At 45.5% G+C, this 19,672-nt stretch overlaps 2 protein-coding genes across 3 annotated transcripts in view; one reads left to right on the forward strand and one right to left on the reverse strand.

Annotated features, from left to right (window-relative positions):
- Positions 1 to 8,070, forward strand: part of kcnh3 (potassium voltage-gated channel, subfamily H (eag-related), member 3) — a 202,614-nt gene extending 194,544 nt beyond the window's left edge. The window contains exons 12-15 of the mRNA XM_054746568.2: positions 5,873 to 6,129; positions 6,572 to 6,672; positions 6,758 to 6,810; positions 6,912 to 8,070. Coding sequence (XP_054602543.1) covers positions 5,873 to 6,129; positions 6,572 to 6,672; positions 6,758 to 6,810; positions 6,912 to 7,865 — 1,365 coding nt within the window. The 3' untranslated portion in view covers positions 7,866 to 8,070. The remainder of the gene's footprint in view (positions 1 to 5,872; positions 6,130 to 6,571; positions 6,673 to 6,757; positions 6,811 to 6,911) is intronic.
- A 4,473-nt stretch (positions 8,071 to 12,543) lies between these two features.
- Positions 12,544 to 19,672, reverse strand: part of armc8 (armadillo repeat containing 8) — a 28,312-nt gene continuing 21,183 nt past the window's right edge. For both annotated transcript variants that reach the window (XM_015965779.3, XM_070544087.1), the window contains exons 18-22: positions 15,572 to 15,667; positions 15,222 to 15,317; positions 13,182 to 13,254; positions 12,882 to 12,975; positions 12,544 to 12,809 (exon numbers count right to left, since the gene is read on the reverse strand). In XM_015965779.3, the coding sequence (XP_015821265.1) occupies positions 12,776 to 12,809; positions 12,882 to 12,975; positions 13,182 to 13,254; positions 15,222 to 15,317; positions 15,572 to 15,667 (393 nt within the window). In that variant the 3' untranslated portion in view covers positions 12,544 to 12,775. The remainder of the gene's footprint in view (positions 12,810 to 12,881; positions 12,976 to 13,181; positions 13,255 to 15,221; positions 15,318 to 15,571; positions 15,668 to 19,672) is intronic.

Here is a 19,672-nt window from a genome sequence, read left to right on the forward strand (position 1 = left end):
GGTCTGAGCTTCCGAAACCGTCCAACGCCCCGGGATTCAGCTGGCGAGTTCGGCTGGTGAGTCCACGGCTCAGGTGCAGCTGCCAGAGTTTGCTGTGGCAGATGTAGGCGTTGTCTCGGCACCCAACTACTCCCAGCCCTCGCTACCTAAAGGAGTCAAGCCTCCCCTCCTAGCGCTGGAACACTGCCCACCCACTCAGCGGTCTTCATCGCCGGCAGCCCTAACCAGCTGCGAACGATCCCACCCGCAGAACCGGGATCCACAATGACAGGTCGACCACACACACACCTTGGTAGATCTGCCATCCTTTTCCCCCTCTCCGGCCTCATTAGGCCTGACAAGCACCAGCCGGCGTTCAGTCACCACGCCCCCAGAATCTGGCAACTCCCGTCTTCTGTCTTCCACAACACGACCGGACCAAGCCGACTTCTGGTTTTACGTAGAAAGTCAAAACAAAACAGAGTTGCCTCTGAGTTTTACCGTAACTTTTGAGAGCTAATGACTTAACTTTTAGAGCGGCGGTTTTGCTAGGCCAAGATGGAAAAGCCAAGCAGAGATACGCTTAAGGCGTCTTTTGTTCTTTTTCTGCCGACACGAGGATTGGACTGTGGCCTTTATAACTTTTCTTGGTCACACCCACATGTATTTCACTCAATAACCAATGGATGGCACTGTGGCTCTTTCAAATAAACTACCTTTCCAACAATGATCAATAATCACAATTTACCAAAGTTATTCCAGATGAAGCATCAATGTATTACTTTAAACAGGAAAGAACTAAATTCATGTCTTAAAACTGAACAGTTTTACCGTTAGGATGAATTTTAACTGGAGAAACAAAAATTGGCAGAGGTTTAACATAAAAGAAAAACATAAAACAAGCAGTTAGGTTTGTAACTGATAAGAGTTTAAACATTTACTTGGAACACCTTGATTTCTAATGGTGAACAAACCTAAAACACCTTTTGACTGTGGATAAACAGAAAATACCAGGGTTTTGATAAAGACTAAATTCTGGAACCTTCCAGAACACACCCTGAGAAGTTTTACGAGCACCCAAGCCTTGGATGAGAGTCAGGTCTTGGCAGGTTGACACAGAACAGACCAGTTTCTGATATCGTCCTGTGCCTCCAACTGGTACAGAAGAGAAAAACGCATCACTTAGTAAAATGTATGTCCCTGGGGGAAGGTAGGAACTAGCATTTCAAATTCCCCCCTATTGCTGTTAAGTGTGAAAGGAAAAGCTTCGTGTGAACCTGACGAAAGTTAAACTGAGGATATGAAATGTGGATTTCCGCTACACAATTATCTGTCCAAGAGGGTGTATGTACAGTAGAAACAACAATGGACCCAAAACAGAGCCTTGGGGAACCTCACAAAACGGATCAGAAGAACCTGACATGATTTGGTTTATACAGACACTGTAACTTCTGTTAGAAAGGTATGATCTAAACCAGTCTAGAACAGTTCCAGAGATCCCCACCGGGTCACCAAGTCACCAAGTCTGATAATTAAGGTGCTGTGATTCATTAAAAGGATGAATTGTTGTTTTGTTTTTGAATGGACCGGAGTGGACGTTTTGATGAATTGTATGATTGTTTCATTTTACTGTGTGGATTTGGACTGTCAGTCAAAAAGATTTAAACAGACCTGCCTCAGGTCCCTTGTGGCCATGAATCACGTATACAGAAGCTAAATGGCTTGTTGAACACAACAGGAGTAGTAAAGACAAAAATTACATTTAATAAACCAGACAGGCTTGTTTGCTTTTTACTTTTCATTTCTATTGGCTGCAAGGAAGAACATCTGAGTCAAAATCAACAGCTTCAGTCATTTCATCTGGTGAGACGGATCAATGTCCTTTCACTTTAGCTATGAAACGAGTGAATAAGCCCTCTGAACAGGATAATCAAAAATGTGTGTGTGTGTGTGTGTGCGTGCGTGTGCACGTGCGTGTGTGTGTGTGATAGTTTTCCTTCACTTGTCAGTGTGACATGCCAGCAGCCCTCAATGCTTTTTGTCAAGGTCCTTCCATTTAACACACACACACACACACACACAGCAGAGCAAAAAACTGAAAGACTAGAATAGATACGTGCTGCTGTTTGAAGCTTTGCTGTTGCTAAAAATAGAAGAGGGGGAAGCACGGGCTCTCCCTGACTGGCTGTCCCCCCCGCAGCGGCTGCTAAGTTTGGATCCCGCTCGATAAAAATAGCTCAGCCAGTCAAGGAGGAGATGAAGTGGGGGAGGAGGAATTATTGCTATCTCGTTTTCTGTTCTCATTCTTGCCTGCTCTGCTGCAGTGGGACCATTTTTTCACTACATATTTTTTGCAAAGTGTGATTGTGAGCCCCAAACTGGGTGGAAACAGATCCAGGGAGATGCACGGTTCTGGATGCCCAATCTGCTCCGGACAGAGGCTGCAAATGCCCGTCTGATTTCCACAATCCGGGAGAATCCTTGATGCACGTGTGAAAGGAACAGTTGAGCAAAAACTAGACAGGAGGCCTGCACATATGTAGCATCTTGTTACGTTTGTTGTAAATTCAATGGATAAAATGATCAAACCAAGAATAAAACATGGTGAATGAAACTGAAGGGAAAGAATGAGGAAGTAAAGGGTTCCTTATTTAAATCTGAGTTGGCTTGTCAGACGTTCTCGCTGATGAATCAGGGGCTACTCGTAATCCCAATGACCAACTTGTCCATAAGGGACACTGAGCTGTCCCAGGGAAAAGACAGTGGTGCAGCTTCTGGACTCTTCACCAGAAGCATGACAGGAAGAACAACAGCAGCTCTGCAAAGACACAAACTATTATCCTCGGTAAAAATGAGCACATAGTGTAGATTTCTCCTGTCACTCACACATTCAGGATTCAGCAAACAGCCCAGCTTGACTGCATGCATTCATCACACACACACACACACACACACACACACACACACACACACACACACACACACACACACATACAGACACGCTCACATCAACTCAAGGCAACTGCACACTTATACCCCCGCATCGCACAGAGCTCCTTGGTGTTCTGTGGAGCTGGAAGCTAAATATAGAACAAGAGAGCTAAAAATATCTCACACAGCCACAAAGCAGGGGGAAAAAGAGGGGGGGAATTGCTGAGGCGGCAGGGATGGAGAGAGAAGAGTGAGGTTTGATTAGGAGGAGAGGGATGCTGGTAGTGGGAGTGAAATAGGGAGCGACGCAGAGGGGCGTTGTCTGGTGCAGCAAGTGATGAAGAGTGTTTCGCGTCGCATCAAGCAGCCACTGAAAGATGCAATGAGATGAAGCTTTGAGTGTGAAGCTGCTAGAAGACAATGTGGGGGTTTGATAAGTTAGCTGGACTCCTACACACAGATTACACGTTATTCCATGCAGCACATTCTAATCCTGGTGTGAGATTCTTACAACACACCTCAGCTGTTGCATGAAGACAAAAGCAGTTCTGTACATTAATCGCCATTGTGTACAAAAAAATTGTAGCGCTGGTCGTTGATTATAAACCCACAGAAATGACCTCATTCAGAAGCATCAATACTACGACCTGAATTACTGAAACCTTACACAGGAACATCACTGATGGAGACCTGGAGCAGGTGGAGGGCTTGAAGAAGACACATGAAGCAACTTGATGTTTAAAAACGTGTATTTGTGCACAAAGCATAGTGTGCAAAGTTAATAGAAGCTTTCAGCATCTGTAGATACAATAGTCCAGATGTTCAGAGCCACAGCAGCCCACCGTGCTCCTTTGTGGTTGACCACACATCACCCACTAATCTGTACCTCTGCTATCCACCCAATGTGTCCACAAGCAGAAAACCAAGGAAGCGCTGCAAGCTGGTTTCTGTTCAAGAGCAGGCAGCGGACTCAGATCAGCGGAGTCCTACACAGATGTGGAAAACATCAGGAACCAGAATCCTAAAAGTCCCCTTCAGGCTCCAGCTACTGTTCTGATGGATTCAAATGATAAATGGTCTGCTTTTCTAAGTCAGAGGACTCCAAAGTGCTTCACATACAGTCATTCACCCATTAACACCTGGTAATGAATCACATTACACAGCCACCGCTCGTTTGATAATGCTCCTCCAGGGACCATTACACCTGCTTGTTGGGGCAAAACCATCCATCCATCCATTTTCATCCGCTTATCCAGAGTCAGGTCGCGGGGGCAGTAGCCTAAGACGAGAGGCCCAGACTTCCCTCTCCCCAGCCACTTTAGCCAGCTCCTCCGGGGGAATCCCAAGGTGTTCCCTGGCCAGGTGAGAGACAGAGTCCCTCCACCATGTCCTGGGTCTACCTTTAGGTCTCCTCCCGGTTGGACGTGCCCGGAAAACCTCACCAGGGAGGTGTCCAGGAGGCATCCTGACCAGATGCCCGAGCCACCACAACTACCCCCACAGGGCCCCCACAGGGCCCCCCGAGGGACGCGGTCAAACGCCTTCTCCAAATCCACAAAACACATGTAGACTGGTTGGGCAAATTCCCACGCACCCTCCAGGATCCCCCTAAGGGTATAGAGCTGGTCCAGTGTTCCACGGCCAGGACGAAAACCACATTGCTCCTCCTGAATCTGAGGTTCAACAATCCGACAGACCCTCCTCTCCAGAACCCCTGAATAGACCTTACCAGGAAGGCTCACGAGTGTGATCCCCCTGTAGTTGGAACACACCCTGCGGTCCCCCTTTTTAAATAAGGGGACCACCACCGCGGTCTGCCAGTCCAGTGGGACTGCCCCCGATGTCCACGCGATATTGCAGAGCCGCGTCAGCCAACACAGCCCCACAACATCCAGAGCATTAAGGAACTCCTGGTGGATCTCATCCACCCCTGGAACCTTGCCACAGAGGAGCTTTTTAACCACCTCAGTGACCTCAGCACCTGAGATTTGAGAGGCCAACCCAAAGTCCCCAGACTCTGCTTCCTCACTGGAAGACGTGTCGGTGGGATTGAGGAGGCCTTTGAAGTATTCTGCCCACCGATCCACAACGTCCTGAGTAGAGGTCAACAGCACACCGTCAGGGGTGTGTCCAGGGAGTGGCCTGGGTATGCCAGCCTTGGAATCTGATTGGCCATCCCAGGTGCCACCACACTAATTCACCTTTAAAAAGGCTTTTCAATTTCCACTAAAGGCTTGGGGGTAAAACAAAAAAGCATAACCATTGGTGCCACCCATGCACAAAGTTGTGCCTGACCTGGGCCACCCCATTTTAAAAGATCTGGACACGCCACTGCACACCGTCCCCACTATAGTGTTGGTAGCGCACTGCTACTTATTTATTTGTACCAATAAATAAAAATAAAGTTTCCATCTAACAGAATCCATAAAGACTGACACAAGCCCTGTGGGCGTGTGCTTTTACTACCTGCAGCCCTGATGTCTTTATTCCTGCTGATGCGTTTTAATGTTACCGTTTGCATTAAAATGTCATTGCTAAGTGCAGGTTTCTGTCTACACACAGTCTGCCCATTCTCCTTGTTTTGTGGATGAATAATAGAAGCTGTGGGTCTAAACAAGCTGGACAAGTTTTCTAAAATATTACACCAACCTGTCAGCTGTTAGTTTCAGTCTTTGTTTTAGAGAACCCAAAAGGAAATGTTCTCCTTATCCTGACTGGTCGATTGCATTGTTGTAATTATGGACCTAAAATATGATTACATCAAAGCTAAACAATCAGCAGAATATAAAAAAAGGCTGCATCCAAACCTGAGTATAGGACGTCATAGAGAAAACAAACATCTGTGTCTGTCTGACACCTACTGGTGGAATGGTGACACTACAGTTCATCTAAAAACAAACATCTAACAAGTGTGATGGTTAAAATCCCTCGCAGCTCACTGTCCCTGTCTTGTCCTCTTCAGATGGACTGGGAGAGCAACGGCGGCCTGGTGAAAAAGCTGCCATCCATCCGAGAGGATGAGGAGGGTGATGAGGAGCAGAGCACCGTGTCTCATGCTCCTCGTTCCCCCCTGCACCTCAGCAGAGGTCTGTGCTCCCCCCTGCGCTCCCCCCTGCTGCCTCCACGGGCTTTCCGCAATCCCTCTGAGCACTTGCGGCCCTCTACCCTACAAATACCAGTGGTTAGCTTCAGCAGCGCACCACCTGATCTCAGCCCCAGGTAACGCACGCACGCGCACACACACACACACACACACACACACACACAAAGTATGACCAGTGATCAGACAGATCAGGAATATTAACCCAAAAACAACTTCACAGCCAGATGAGCAGCTGCAAAAGCTGCAGTCGGCTCTGCAGCAAAGGCATCTGGCTGCCATGGTAACCAGTAGATTACAGTGCTGGTCGGTCACATGGGACCTGGCTGCTGTGTGCAGGGTTTCACACTGCAGCATAGCGTGTGTTTATGCAGGGTAACTGTCTGTGTGCACACGCTGCTGTGCAGTAGTGTGTGAAAACAAGCCGCTGACAGGAGTCTTTAATGTTGGTGTGAAAATCCATCATGGCAGACGCAGAAACATCCCATAGTTACAGTTCCTGTCCTTGTTTACATTCCTCCACCGCCATTTATGTTTAATCCTCTTTGTCCAACTGCAAAGATTTGTGGATGGCATCGAAACTGAGAGCAATTCCACGTCCTCACAGAAGTTTGAGTTTAGCCCCAGCCTGTCACCTGCAGCTCCACCTTCCCCATACCTAGGTAACACACACACACACACACACACACAAAGATCTGTGCGTTTCTCAGAGAAGTAGACATCCTTACGCTCCTGTTTGTGTTGCAGGGATCCGTGAGGACACTGAGATTAAACAGAACATGTCTCGGCTCACAGAGGAGGTCAGTCCTGACTCAGAGACTCGTTTCAGTTTGGACCAGTTTATTAAATGTGCTACAGCATGTCCTAACCTGCTGTCCCCGTGTGTCCTTTTACTGTCCAGATGAGCAGTCTCTCTAAACAAGTGTCCAAACTCAGTCAGGAACTGCAGGAAATGGCTCGTCTTCTTAAGCCCCTCCTCCAAGCTGCACCTCAGCCAATCGAAGCGAGCATGGTGCCAAACCTAACCCAACCTCAGAGCAGCACCACCACCTGCTTTGTGGCTCCACCCCCAGCTGTGGTCTGCTCCCCCCATAGACCAGACAGCCGTTCCCTGTTGGACAGTGGGGACACTGAGGGTGTGGGACTGCCAGGATGCCTTCTCCCCACTCATTCACCACAAAGGCCTGACTCTTCTCTGTCAGCATCAGCACCGCCCCTGTCCAACGTGACAGGGGTGGACATAGAGAGAACTGTTGGCTCACACCTGCCCTCCACTGAGGAGGGACGTCTGAGGGGATCTGTGGTCGCACTAAGTCCCCACACCTCCCCCGGTAACACCATGCTTCTACCCTCTCTGAAGGGTCAGCCTCCTCTAGTCTCTCACACTCCATCACCATCTCGGTCCTTTTCCATGTCTCTGTCCTCCTCACCATCGCTGTCCCCCTGCCAAGGTCCCCACCCCTCTCGACCTGCCAGCTTCACCAGCAGAAGTCTACTGCCCCCACCTCCTTCCCAAGAGAACCCCCCTCCTCCATCATCCCACTGCTCAGCACCCCCGTCGCTCGCATCCTCCCCCGGAGGTCACCAGCTTAGGTTTTCCCCATCTGTCCCCGTCTCATCCCTCACGTTGCCCCTCCATCCCTCCACCCTGTCCTTGTCTTTGGACTTTGGGATCACGCGGAGACAAGACACCCAGACACCACCTCGGTGTAACTCACAGAGGTGTCACGTGGCGGCGAGAGCCAGCACGAATCCCCAGGAGGTAGAGATGCAGGAGTGGAGACATCAGTCATCCGAGCAGAAGCCCTCCACCGAGGACATCAGCTTCATCGATGAGGATGAACCTGCATTGTGAATCAGTACGTTACACAAGAGAATGAAGCGGCGAAGACAGCAAGGAGGTCGTCAAAGCTGGAAGAGAAACCGATCTGAAGCTGCCCACTGGTCAGAACAGGCAGGTAAAAACAAAACATCTGGGAGGCTGTCAGCCAATCGGAGAGAAGGAGCTGTCTAATCAACAACCAGCACAAAACTGAGTGGACAACACAGCCACACCTACAGGACCAGAGCATATCTTCATGTCCAAATCCCTGCAAAGCTCCTGTCAGCTAGCTGAAGTCACCATGTCAGGTTCCAACACTCACCCCCGAGCAGGAAGTGTCCTAACCCAAACCACGGAATCCAAGCTAGCGCTTGGGATCTGGAATGTAAGTCCTTTGTTCAGTCTCATCAGGTCACCTCACCTGGAAGTCCTCCGAGCTTTTCACCAGACAGAGAACAGCTGTGAGCGAGCGGTGAGGTCTGGACGAGTCGTCGTTTTGATCGCCAAAGAGAAAGGCCACGTTTTTGAGAACGCTCGTGTCACAATGCCCCCCCCCCCCCCCCCCAGTATCCATTAACAGCCAGCCAATTAGAGACACACACCCCTCCTGAGCTTTAGCCATCCAGCCATTCGTGCCTTCTTCATGTAGACTTCCCTACGATCAGATGACCGTTTCAGACTTGAAGCCATCGATGCTGCCCACTGGCTGGCACCTTTACTCGGACACAACCACCTTATCTGTTCATTTAGGGGATCCTTTTAGTTGAAAAGGTGAATTGCATGTTTTTGTGACTGGATACACTCTGGTCTAACGGGAATCTTCCCAGCTCTGATGTAGCGCGCGCACACACACACACGCGCACACACACACACACACACACTCGTACCATCTCAAACTCGAGGCGTCAGCCTGAAGCTAAAACTACAACCTTCAGGCTGCAACGCCATGATTTCAGACCTTCTGGGATCTTTGTCCCTGCTTTGCTGAGGTGCTTTGTGCACCGCGTGTTACTTGTGTACAGACACTCAGACTTCTGGTGTTCAACGACAGGAGGGAGGCGACGGCCTGGACCTCTACACACAGCTCTGACCCTGGGTGGGCAGAGGGTAGGGTGTGAGGGGTATTGGATACTTAAGGGATTTAAATCAAATGCATGTCGGGTTTTATTTTTGCATGAGAAATGTGCCTGCTTTTGAGCTGCAGACAGACGCTCGAGGGAGCAGAACGACGCCTGCCTGCTGGAGGCTGTTGGGTTTCTGATGTATTTTATTAAAACTTGCTGTTACAATTATAAAATAAACCAGAACTCCATAAATGACAATCAACAAGTGTTGTTTTTTTAACAACTCAGTCTTGTGGTTCTCTTTACGAATAAACTGTCCCAGCTCGGGCAAAGTGTCTGTTCTCTGAGAACCGTTTTTAAATCCCCGCCGTTCAAAATAGCTCATCAAATGCTGAGCAGCCCTGAAGTTAGCAAAGGATGTTCCGGAACTGCGCTGCTCTGGGTGGCTGCATGTTGGAGTAGCTCTGTTGACTATATGCAAGTTTTGCCTTTTCTTGGACATTTTTTCTTCTAGTTTCAAGAAAAACTGTATTTTTTGGACATTTTACTTTTCTGTTTCTGGTGCTGTGAAGCTTGGAGGATTTTTACTGCTATTTTTTCACTTTGAGCATTTGTTATGATGTGTAACCATGGCAACAGTCTGGTTTACAATCGGGAGCAGCTGATTAACATTTGGAAGGCTGAAATAATACCTCAACTGAAGCCACAAATTCCAAATGAGCTAAAACGCAAGAAGCGTGGGTGCAGAGCGGGAGCAAAACGGAGACAGAGAAAGAGGAAATTCAAACCAGTCTTCAGTCAGAGGCTTCTTCAGTTTGGCTGCAACACTGACCGCTACTGGAGATCTTTCCTGCCAACAGCCATTGTAATATACAATAACTGTTTGATGACTTGATTATTATTATTATTCTGAGCTACTACAGCAATCAATTTCCCTCTGGGATTAATAAAGTATTTCTGAATTGAACTGAATGTGAGAAACATCTGGATCAGCGCCCTGTGAAACAGCAGCATCAACACCCCAGAGAGCAGATCACAGTATTTTTATTTCATTACACATTTTAGGAACTTTCCTTCGTGTAAGGTTGTGTTGCTTTAATACACACCCTTTCTATCCCGACCAATATCAGCAGCTGCAATGAGTCGGTTCTAAAGCTGCTTCCACGAACAACTGGGTCTGAATGAAGCTAAACTGGGATGACGTTTGGAAGGCATTTGGTCATTTAATCCCAATAAGCCATTATTCTGGGCAACAAAACAGCAGTTCTGGTTAGGAGTCAAAGCTGGAACAGCTGGAAACTCCAAACCTCACCGAGTAAATAAAGCCTCGTGTTCGCGAGAGGTGAGGAAATATTAAATTCTACCTCATTTCAGTAAAAATAAGTAGAAATCGTGAAAGATCAAAACTGCCTAAGAAAAGTGAGATGGGGACACGTGTATTCACCCAGAACCAACGTCTCTGGTCTCAGAGGCTTCCGACACGAGCCTTCACAGCACAGGCCTGTGGGTGACATTTTCCAACAAGACATTCTGCACATGTTCCAGAAGCAGGACCGAGGGAGAAGATGGCGGTTCTGGACTGAAGAGCAGGAAGGTTTGCAGCTCGTGCTCAAAAATGCAATCAAAACTACACAAGTTGTGTCAGCAATCACAGAAAAGTGTTTTCTCTACTGTCTGTAATAGAATGAAAATGACTGTTTCCCCCTCCTCTGACACAGAACTCGTCTGCATGAGATATGGTCTCAAGGTCTCGTGCATTCCTTCTAACCTGCTTATTTTCAGCTCAACAGAAGAATAAAGAATGAACTCTTTTCTTTTAATAAATCAAAGAACTCTAATAAGCTAATCACGCAAAGTGTTACTCAATAATAAGATGTGACCAATCTGTGAAATCAAAATATTAATTACTTTATTATAATCCTATAGAATATAATAAGTAATATGACTTTAAATGTTTCCACTAGGACTGATCTCACGTAGCGTTAAGAGACGACACATTACTTTCACTGATCCAATCAGAATCTGCCAGATCTGATGGAGGCGTGGTTTTGATGGTGTTTGGTAAATCTGTCAACTTTTCATTCGACCATAAACCAAAACATCCGAAGTATAAAACTATGCCCACGCCATCTCTAACGCCAGTTCAAAGCGTTCTAGAGAAGTTGTCGGAGTGGCCAATCCGTAACTTTCCTCTTCAGCCGAAAGAACCAACGACAAGCTAAAATCTGTTGCTGTTCCACCTGCTGCAACGGTTCCTTTCAGAATAAAAGCTGAACCATCAAGACCCAGGCTCGGGTCTCACCAGATGTCAATAAAATCGTCATGACTCTAGAGCATGTCACAGACTGGTCTGGTCGGCAACCGCTGCTTTTCCTACCGGCTTCGGTTCCAGAAAAGGTCAAGCTGGACCTCGATATTCCTGATCTAACGGGGACTTCCGCTACGGGTAGGTAGACCGACAAATGGCGTGGAATGTGTTTATGAATCTCCTAATCAAAGCTTAACGCAAAGACATCACCTTCAGTTCCCATCAGAACTAATCGCAGCTTCGGATTTGCTGGTTCTGAACAACATTCCACATCACCCCATTCACCGTCACATCCACCTTAGTTACACCATACATGTAGTGTTTAAAGTTAGTCGTTTTATTTGTTAGTAATAAAATTCTTAACTTTTAAACTCGACTCTCTCTTCTGTTGTCTTTGAGTGAATACGAAGCTGTTGTCTAATCCCTGCAATAAAAAGTTCCAATCTTCTGGTTAAAAATAACCTCACAGATCCATAAGGTGGATTTCATATTTCCTATGGAATCCTGGGTCTCATGGCTTATTAAATAACATGTCATTTAAATCATTACATGTCCCACTGATGTCCTTCTTTTCTGTTCCATCAACTCCGCTCAGATGTGAAGCTCATAGGGATCAAAGAGCAGGAAACCCAGCAGCTCAGACATTTTATTTCTCATTTCTTCTGACACATAGACAGGAGGGAAGCAGAGATGACAGAAAGTTTTCATCTGCAGAAGTGAGGAGGTTTGTACATCTCTGGTGTCCTTTTAAATAATAACCAACCAGGACAGAGTACGTAAGCACTATCAGCTCTGAAACTACATTTCCCATGGGGATCATAAGGATATCGGACAGAAGTGAGAGCACTCAGCCTCTTCGTGGTGAAAACACAAACAGGAGCTACGACTTTTTTCATTATTCACCCGTACATCTGATGCTCAGGGCTGGATATCAAACCGCAGAGGATGTGCACTGTGCTGAGTCATGATGCAGAGAGGACAAATAAAATCTACCAGGAGAGTCAGGGGGAAATTAAAATCCAAAAATATATATTTATGCGAATATTTATATATATATTTATATATTTACGAGGTATGTATCCACAAAAATAACAAAAACACCCAAATTTTCGAAATAGGCTTTTTCTCCAAATATATCCTTGCTAGTGACGCCTTAAGACATTAATATCAACAGCAATATAAACAGAAACCAGGAAGTCTTGTGCAGCGGTGCTGAACGTGTAATCTCCTCTTCACAATCAGGAGTCCATGGCATCAGGTAGCTGCACTCCACGCATCTCACATCAGAGTCCCAAAGTGGTTCACTTAAAAAACATAAAAACCATAAAACCTCCTATCTGCAGACGTCCCAAAGACCTAGAGCTGAAGTCTCCGAGACGAGCTCAAAACAAGCAAAACCGTTGAGGTGGGAGGAGGTGAGTCACTGATCAAAGGGGGGGGGAAGGTGTCTTTGTGCATCAAAAAGCCTCAAAAACAAACAAAAAGAAAACATAAAATCAAACTGCTAATGGCAGGCATCCTCCCAGTGATTGTTAGTTAAGCTGGCAGTAGAGGATCGCTGCCCACTGTAGTCATGCCAGGTACTGCTGCAACGCCGTCTTCGCCCTGATGGAGACAAACAAACCATCAAATCACCCTTTCTGACGGCAGCGGTCTGTGTTTGCAGCTCTGGCCCACCTGTCACTCAGGTTGGGGTCAGAAGCCTGTGTCAGTTTATGCAGGATGTCCACAAAGCCCATCTCCCTCAGCTTGTCCTGGCGCTCCTGAGAACCTGAAGCAGAGAGCAACACCTGATCTGGCTGAACTGAAGGAGGTGAGAAGCCCCCTGCAGCAGACTTCATCCTTCACCGTTTAATGAATCCACCCCTGCACCAACGTTCTCAGCTCGGTGGTTGTAAATGCATCATCCTCAAAGCTCTAAATCGTTTACCGGTTCCACTCTTCTTTGGCCAACATGAACCTAGCATCACTTCTTACCATCCTCTTCGTTCCAGATGAGGTTTGAGATGCAGAAAGTGGCAGCAAGCTGCAGCTTCACGTTGGAGTGTCCCTGGAAGAACACAGGACATCATGATAATCAGCTTAAAGCCTAACCTTTAACAAATCTGTTGGTTAATTAAAGAAAGAATTTCTCATCTAAAAACTGATTTCAAGCGTTTAAATTACTCTCCTGTGAACTCCCTTTACTCTAAATCAGACCTGCTGACTGAATTCTGACTACTTTTTCATCAACAACACTCTGTGTATTTACACGCGCATCACAAAACCAAACTGAAATGGACTGAAGTTGTTTTGTTAAATGCATGTGAGCGCGTTGGTCTGTCTGAAGATGACCTGGTTCTAATCCAGCTCAAGTACCAGGTAAAGCGGTTGGAGCCCGACTTTACCTGCATGGAGCTGTGATTGGTTGGACACTCACCTACTGGAGATGACGAGTCTCAGAAACGGAGCGTACCAAATAAGCTGTGTTCTTGCTGTGTCATATCTCTAATTCCATGCTGTAGTTCTTTTTTTAAAACACAGAGCAGTTTTGTTTACCTGTTTTCCTACTACGTTTCGTTTGTGGAAAACAGGTAAACAAAACTGCTCTGTGTTTTAAAAAAGAACTACAGCATGGAACCAAATAAGCTGTGCTGAGCGTTCTTGTCGTCCATTCTGTAGCGTGATGAATTGTCCATTTCTGACCTAAAAGGCCCGCTCTGTTTGCTCTGCCCAAGCAGAAACACAAGTTTCTCACACAAGCCTTATCTACAAGATATGGGCCAAGGCCACTCATGCTCTGTGCTCTTATCTAAACTGTTGCTTCCTCGGACAGCACAAGAAAGAAGACCAAGAACTCTATTAAATAATAATTAAATAACGTCTTGTCAGTCCAAATATTCATCTGAAGCCTAATGTTCAATCAATCTGTGAAATGAGAATATTAATTACTTGATATTATAATCCTATGATAGTGTTATAATAAGTACTATAACTTTAAATATTTACACTAGTCTGATCACACGTAATGCTAAAGTCACATGACACATTTCCTTTTTCTGATCCAATCAGAACCTTCCAGATCTGACGCGAGGCGTGGTTTTGTTGGTGCTTGTATAATCCCCTTTTGTTGGCAAATTCTGATTCGACCATAAATCAAAACATCCAAATTCTAAAACTATGCCCCACGTCATCTTAACTTCAGTTCAAAGCGTTCTAGAGAAGTTATCGGAGTGGCCAATCCGTAACTTTCCTCTTAAAGCCGAAAGAACCGAACGACAAGCTGGATTAAATCTGTTGCAGGTTCTACCTGCTGCAACGGCTCCTTCAGAATAAAAGCTGAACCATCATGCCAATAAACTGTCGTGACCTGGGAGTAAGTCAAGACTGGAAGGGTCAGCGACCGCTGCATATCTACAGGCGTCAGATCCAAGAGGGTCCAAGCTGGACCCCCAACATTACGGATCTAAACGGGGACTTCCGTTGGGGTACGTAGACCGACAGATGGCGTAACCAAAGCTTAGCGCGAAACACCATCTCACTCCCATCAGAACTAATAGTCTCTCCGGATTTGCTGGTTCTGAACATATTTCACACACACACCATCCTCAGTCTCACTCCACCTTAGTTACATCATACACATAGTGTTTAAACTTAGTCTTGTTTAATTGTTTAGAAATAAATCTTTTAACTTTTTAAACCTGACTCTTTCTTGCAGTTAATACGAAGTGTTGCTCAATCCCTGCAATAAAAAGATCCCATCTTCTGCTTAAAGTAATATTCAAAGATCCATCGGATTGATTTGCTATTTCCTATGGAATCTCACATTTTATGGGTCATTACTTAAGATGTAATTAACGAATCGTTACAATTCCTTCTGTGTATCCTGTTTCTACTCCATCTGCTTTACTGCCGCTAGTGATTGTTTACCTTTTGTGTTGCTAAAGGCTAACTGGAAGAATGCAAACACAAAAAGTCCCATGTTTTCTAACACACATGTAAACTAGGGTCAGAGAACTGCAGCAGCTTCGGCAGTACCATGTAGTACTTGACTTTCTGGAGCACGTCGTCATTGGTCATGATGAGAGCCTTGGCTGTGTTGCCGTCGGCGACGTTGGCGAGGATACACAGCGTCTGTCAAAAACATAAACATGTTCAGCCAGCGATGGAGCTCTCTGCTGTTCTGAAGAGAAAAGCCCATTTTCTCTGGTATTCTTCCAGCTCTGCAGATGCTGAACACAGCTGGAAAGGCATTCATGAATAAAGCCTCAGCTCAGATGGAGAGCCTATAACAACACCTGCTGACCGTGAAAACCCCTCTGCAGCGCAGCAGCAGGACGAACCGCTGCGTGGGAATCATGCGAGTGTGAAGCTGAGTGAGCGCTCACCTGCTCCTTGACCTCTACGCTGTGCTCTGCTTCCAGGATGAGGGTCACCGCCTGCATGATCTGCTTCCCGTGAGAGCTCATAATCTGGTCAATGTGCTGAAAACATGGAGGAGTCGGTGTTTAAGACAGATGGAGAACTAATTCACATTTAGCACATGCAGCTGTACAGAACGTTTTGACTTGGGGAACTGGTGGTCCATCTTTGAGTTTATTCTGAACAAAAGGAGTTTATTAAAAACGTTCATTCATGCATCTTCCTCCGTTTATCTGGGGTCGGGTCGCGGGGACAGAGATGGCTGGGCTTCCCTCTCCCCAGCCACTTGGGCCAGCTCCTCCAGGATAATCCTAAGATGTTCGCTAGCCAGCCAAGAACCAGTCCACTTTTTGGCTGTAGGAACCTTTTGTAGCTCCTGTAACCTTTTACGCAACCAGGCCGGTGTTTTGCACATCTGGACTGATGAGAACTAGGGACCACAGTATCAGTTCCTACAACCATTTCAGCTCCTACTCTGAGGCAGGGTCTTCTCATGGCTCATTCACGTAGGTGTTTGATGCTACACCCATCTCTACACTTCTGCTTCTTGAGGCCCTGCCATTTTTTACATTTACAGCACAACAGCAAAACGGACTAAACCTGTGACTAGTGGATTGGCAAGGAAGATGTTCAGAGTTTGTAAATACATAACTAGAAAAAGCTGTGCAGGAAAAACTGAAGAAACTCTGTTCTCATGTGTGGTGCTTAACAAGTCACTGTTGCAGGTGGTTTTGTCACATCTGTCTCCATCAAGGTCCCCTGCCCCTGGAGGCTGAAGGGGTTCCTCTGGGAAGGGTACTTATAAGCACTAAATTCTATGAGTATGGCTCTAAGGACATAGTTATTAGTCAAAAGCAGCTATTGTCCCTCCAGCGTGTCCTGGGTCTTCCTTTAGGTCTCCCTCCAGCTGGACGTGCCCAGAAAACCTCACCAGGGAGGCGTCCAGGAGACATCCTAAACAGATGCCCGAGGCACCTCAACTGGCTCCTCTCATTGTGGAGGAGCAGCAGGTCTACTCCGAGACCCTCCCGGATGACCGAGCTTCTCACCCCATCTCTACGGGAGAGGCCAGCCACCCTGCGGAGAAAACCAAGTGCACATCTGGACACATGTTTGAACATGGTGATTGCTATGGACAATCCACAGAAGGTGCTGTGGTCAGCCACACACACAAATGTGTACACAAGTTTATAGATATATAATTAATATGTAATAGCCTAGTAGTAGTAGGCCTTAGAGACGGTTTTACTTTTAGTTTAAAACCCGACAAACAACAAACAAAAACATCCAGAGTTAACACCAAACCACACACTCTGCAGCCCCCACCCCTTCACCCCAGTGACTGTAGAAAGAGTTGCTTCACAATAGGGCTGAACGATTAATTGTATATGCAATTAAACTGCGATGTGACATTAGGAGATTTTCTAATCGCAAAGGCTGCGATTTGACTGGCAGCGAGTGGTTAGCACAATGCTAATATACATTGAAAACCCCATGGGGATACTAATGCTAATATCACCGAATAGATTCTTACAAAATACGAATTACGAATGTGCCAAATTATTACATTGGAGTCTAATAAAAAGTAAAAACTGCCATTAATCAAATAAGTACAGACAGATATTTTTCTATTGCTAGAAAACTGTACTTCAACTCCACTGAGTTTTGGCTAGCAGCTGTGAACGTTACTGATCTACGGAAGCTCTGCATGGACAAGACGTCAAAAACTCTAAACACAAAAGACTTCAATAAATGGGACACCCTTCTTTCCTGCAAATAAATTCTCACAGTTGATGCTAATACCTATGATTCTTCAAAGGAATGTGCTCCTGGCTGCAAAGCATCACGCCTTCAAATACAAGATGTTGTCTTTACTTGTGAGTGTCCATGTATGTGTAGACAAATAAACTTGATGATATATGTAGATACATAAACTTGTTTATATTCAGTACAAGTTACATAGATCTTTTTTTTTCTTCCGTTGTCGGTACAGGATCTGCTAGGGTGCAAGATCGGCTCGGGGTCCTTCGACTGCCGATGATGTCAAAGTAGTCGATTGCCTGAACATGAACCTTACGGAAGTTATGTAATAACGTTACGTTGGTCCAGGCACATTTTTCTCTTGGAAAGATGGACAACTTTTCCAAAGAAATCCATCATTACCTCTTTGAAAATACACTTTTAGCATAGCGCTGCATGTATATTAGGGCTGAACGATTAACTGCATGTGCAATTAAATTGCAATGTGACAAAAGGAGATTTTCTAATCGCAAAGGCTGCAATTTGGCAGCGAGTGGTTAGCGCAATGCTAATATACATGGAAAAACCCATAGGAATGCTAATGCTGATGTCACCGATTACATTATTACAAATTATGAATTAGAAACGTGCCGAATGATTACATTTGGAGTCTAATAGAAAGTAAAACTACCATCAATCAAATAAGTACAGACAGGTATTTTAGTAAAGCCAGAAAACTTAACTCCAGAGTTTTGGCTAGCAGCTATAAGCGTAACTGAACTACGCATGGACAAGACGTCAAAAACTCTAAACACAAAATACTTCAATAAACGGGACACACTTCTTCCCTGCAAATACAATTTCACAGGTGTTGCTAATACCTATGATCCTTCAAGGGATGTGCTCAAAGAGGAGTTCAACATTATGAATACAATATAGTGTTTTATTTTACTAATACCATTATAAACACAAACTTACGTCTTAAGAAACATTATTTTAATAACAAAACTGCTAAATTCTTTCCAACAGTATAGATGTGTAGTGTATTTTGTCCGACTGGGTTTGCCGTACTTTGACGTCATCGGCAGCCGAAGGACCCCGAGCCGATCTTGCAGCCGAGCAGATCCTGTACCGACACCGTTAGTTGAAAAATGAGACAAGCCCCTTGAGAAAATAATTGTGAATTAAATCGCAATTGTAATATTGAAGAAAAAAAAATCGCAATTACATTATTTTCCAAAATCGTTCAGCCCTACTTCACACACTCATCGCCAAGGGAACTAACTGACAGATGTGACTCCTAAGTGTTTCTCAACAAAAACAGAACCCCACTCAAAAACCCAAATGGAACATTTACTTTAATGTACACGCGACACCACAGGAAAACCTTTTCCTGCTAAAATCAGCAAAAATCTATAACTTCAGCACAAATCTGATCAACATGCCATCAACTGTTCCACACAGAGTGAACAAAGAGCAACAAACAGAATCTGTCTTACTTTTATGATGACTTCATCATGTCCAACTGTTCCACAATATCTCCATGCAGTTGTATATGTGTGAGGCTATTCTGCTCATTTACCACACTAGAGCCTCTGGTATATACGTACCATGGGCGTAGACATGGTACGGAAGGAGAGGCGTGTCCCCACCAATATCCAGCAATGACCAAATAGTCACCACCAATTATTTGACCGCCTACGCTAAAAATACAACAAGCCATTCAATGTCTCGTTACCCAGAGGAGCAGAAAGGGTTAAATAACGTTCTCTCCTCGAATCCTACCTCCGTCTGTATGATTGGCTGCGCATGCTGTCACAGAGACAAACTACGGAGGCTGTTAGCAGCGCCAAAGCTTGAAGGAAAATGTTTTTGTCATATGCAAGACTCCTGTGAGTGACACATGGGGCCAAAAGTGAGTGAGTGTACCCGAGGGTCCTGAGAGGATGATGTTCATTCACTGTTTTTGTGCTTTTACCAATAATTATTTACAACTTCTCAATGTTAACTACAAATGAAACCTTTTAGGGCACCAATGACATCCACAGAAGTACCCGACTTACCATCAGCTCTGCTAGAGAGTTATATCGGCTGACCAATATATGGGTCTAGTACACGTGCAATCTACAGCCATCAGAACTGCACCCTCTGCTTTAGGTTAATGACATTCACATTGTATAAAATGTTCCTTAATGCTGCCCAGTCCTTTACAAGCTAAAGGCCATCACTGACGGAAAAACTGCGTCTGCCCATGAATACTTTTCTCACATAGAGAATTGTACCTTTTTAATGCTTGTGTTTTATTTTTCAGTTCAACCTTTTTCAAG

This window comes from Nothobranchius furzeri, chromosome 14 (genome assembly GCF_043380555.1).
Source record: "Nothobranchius furzeri strain GRZ-AD chromosome 14, NfurGRZ-RIMD1, whole genome shotgun sequence".
NCBI lineage: Eukaryota > Metazoa > Chordata > Actinopteri > Cyprinodontiformes > Nothobranchiidae > Nothobranchius > Nothobranchius furzeri.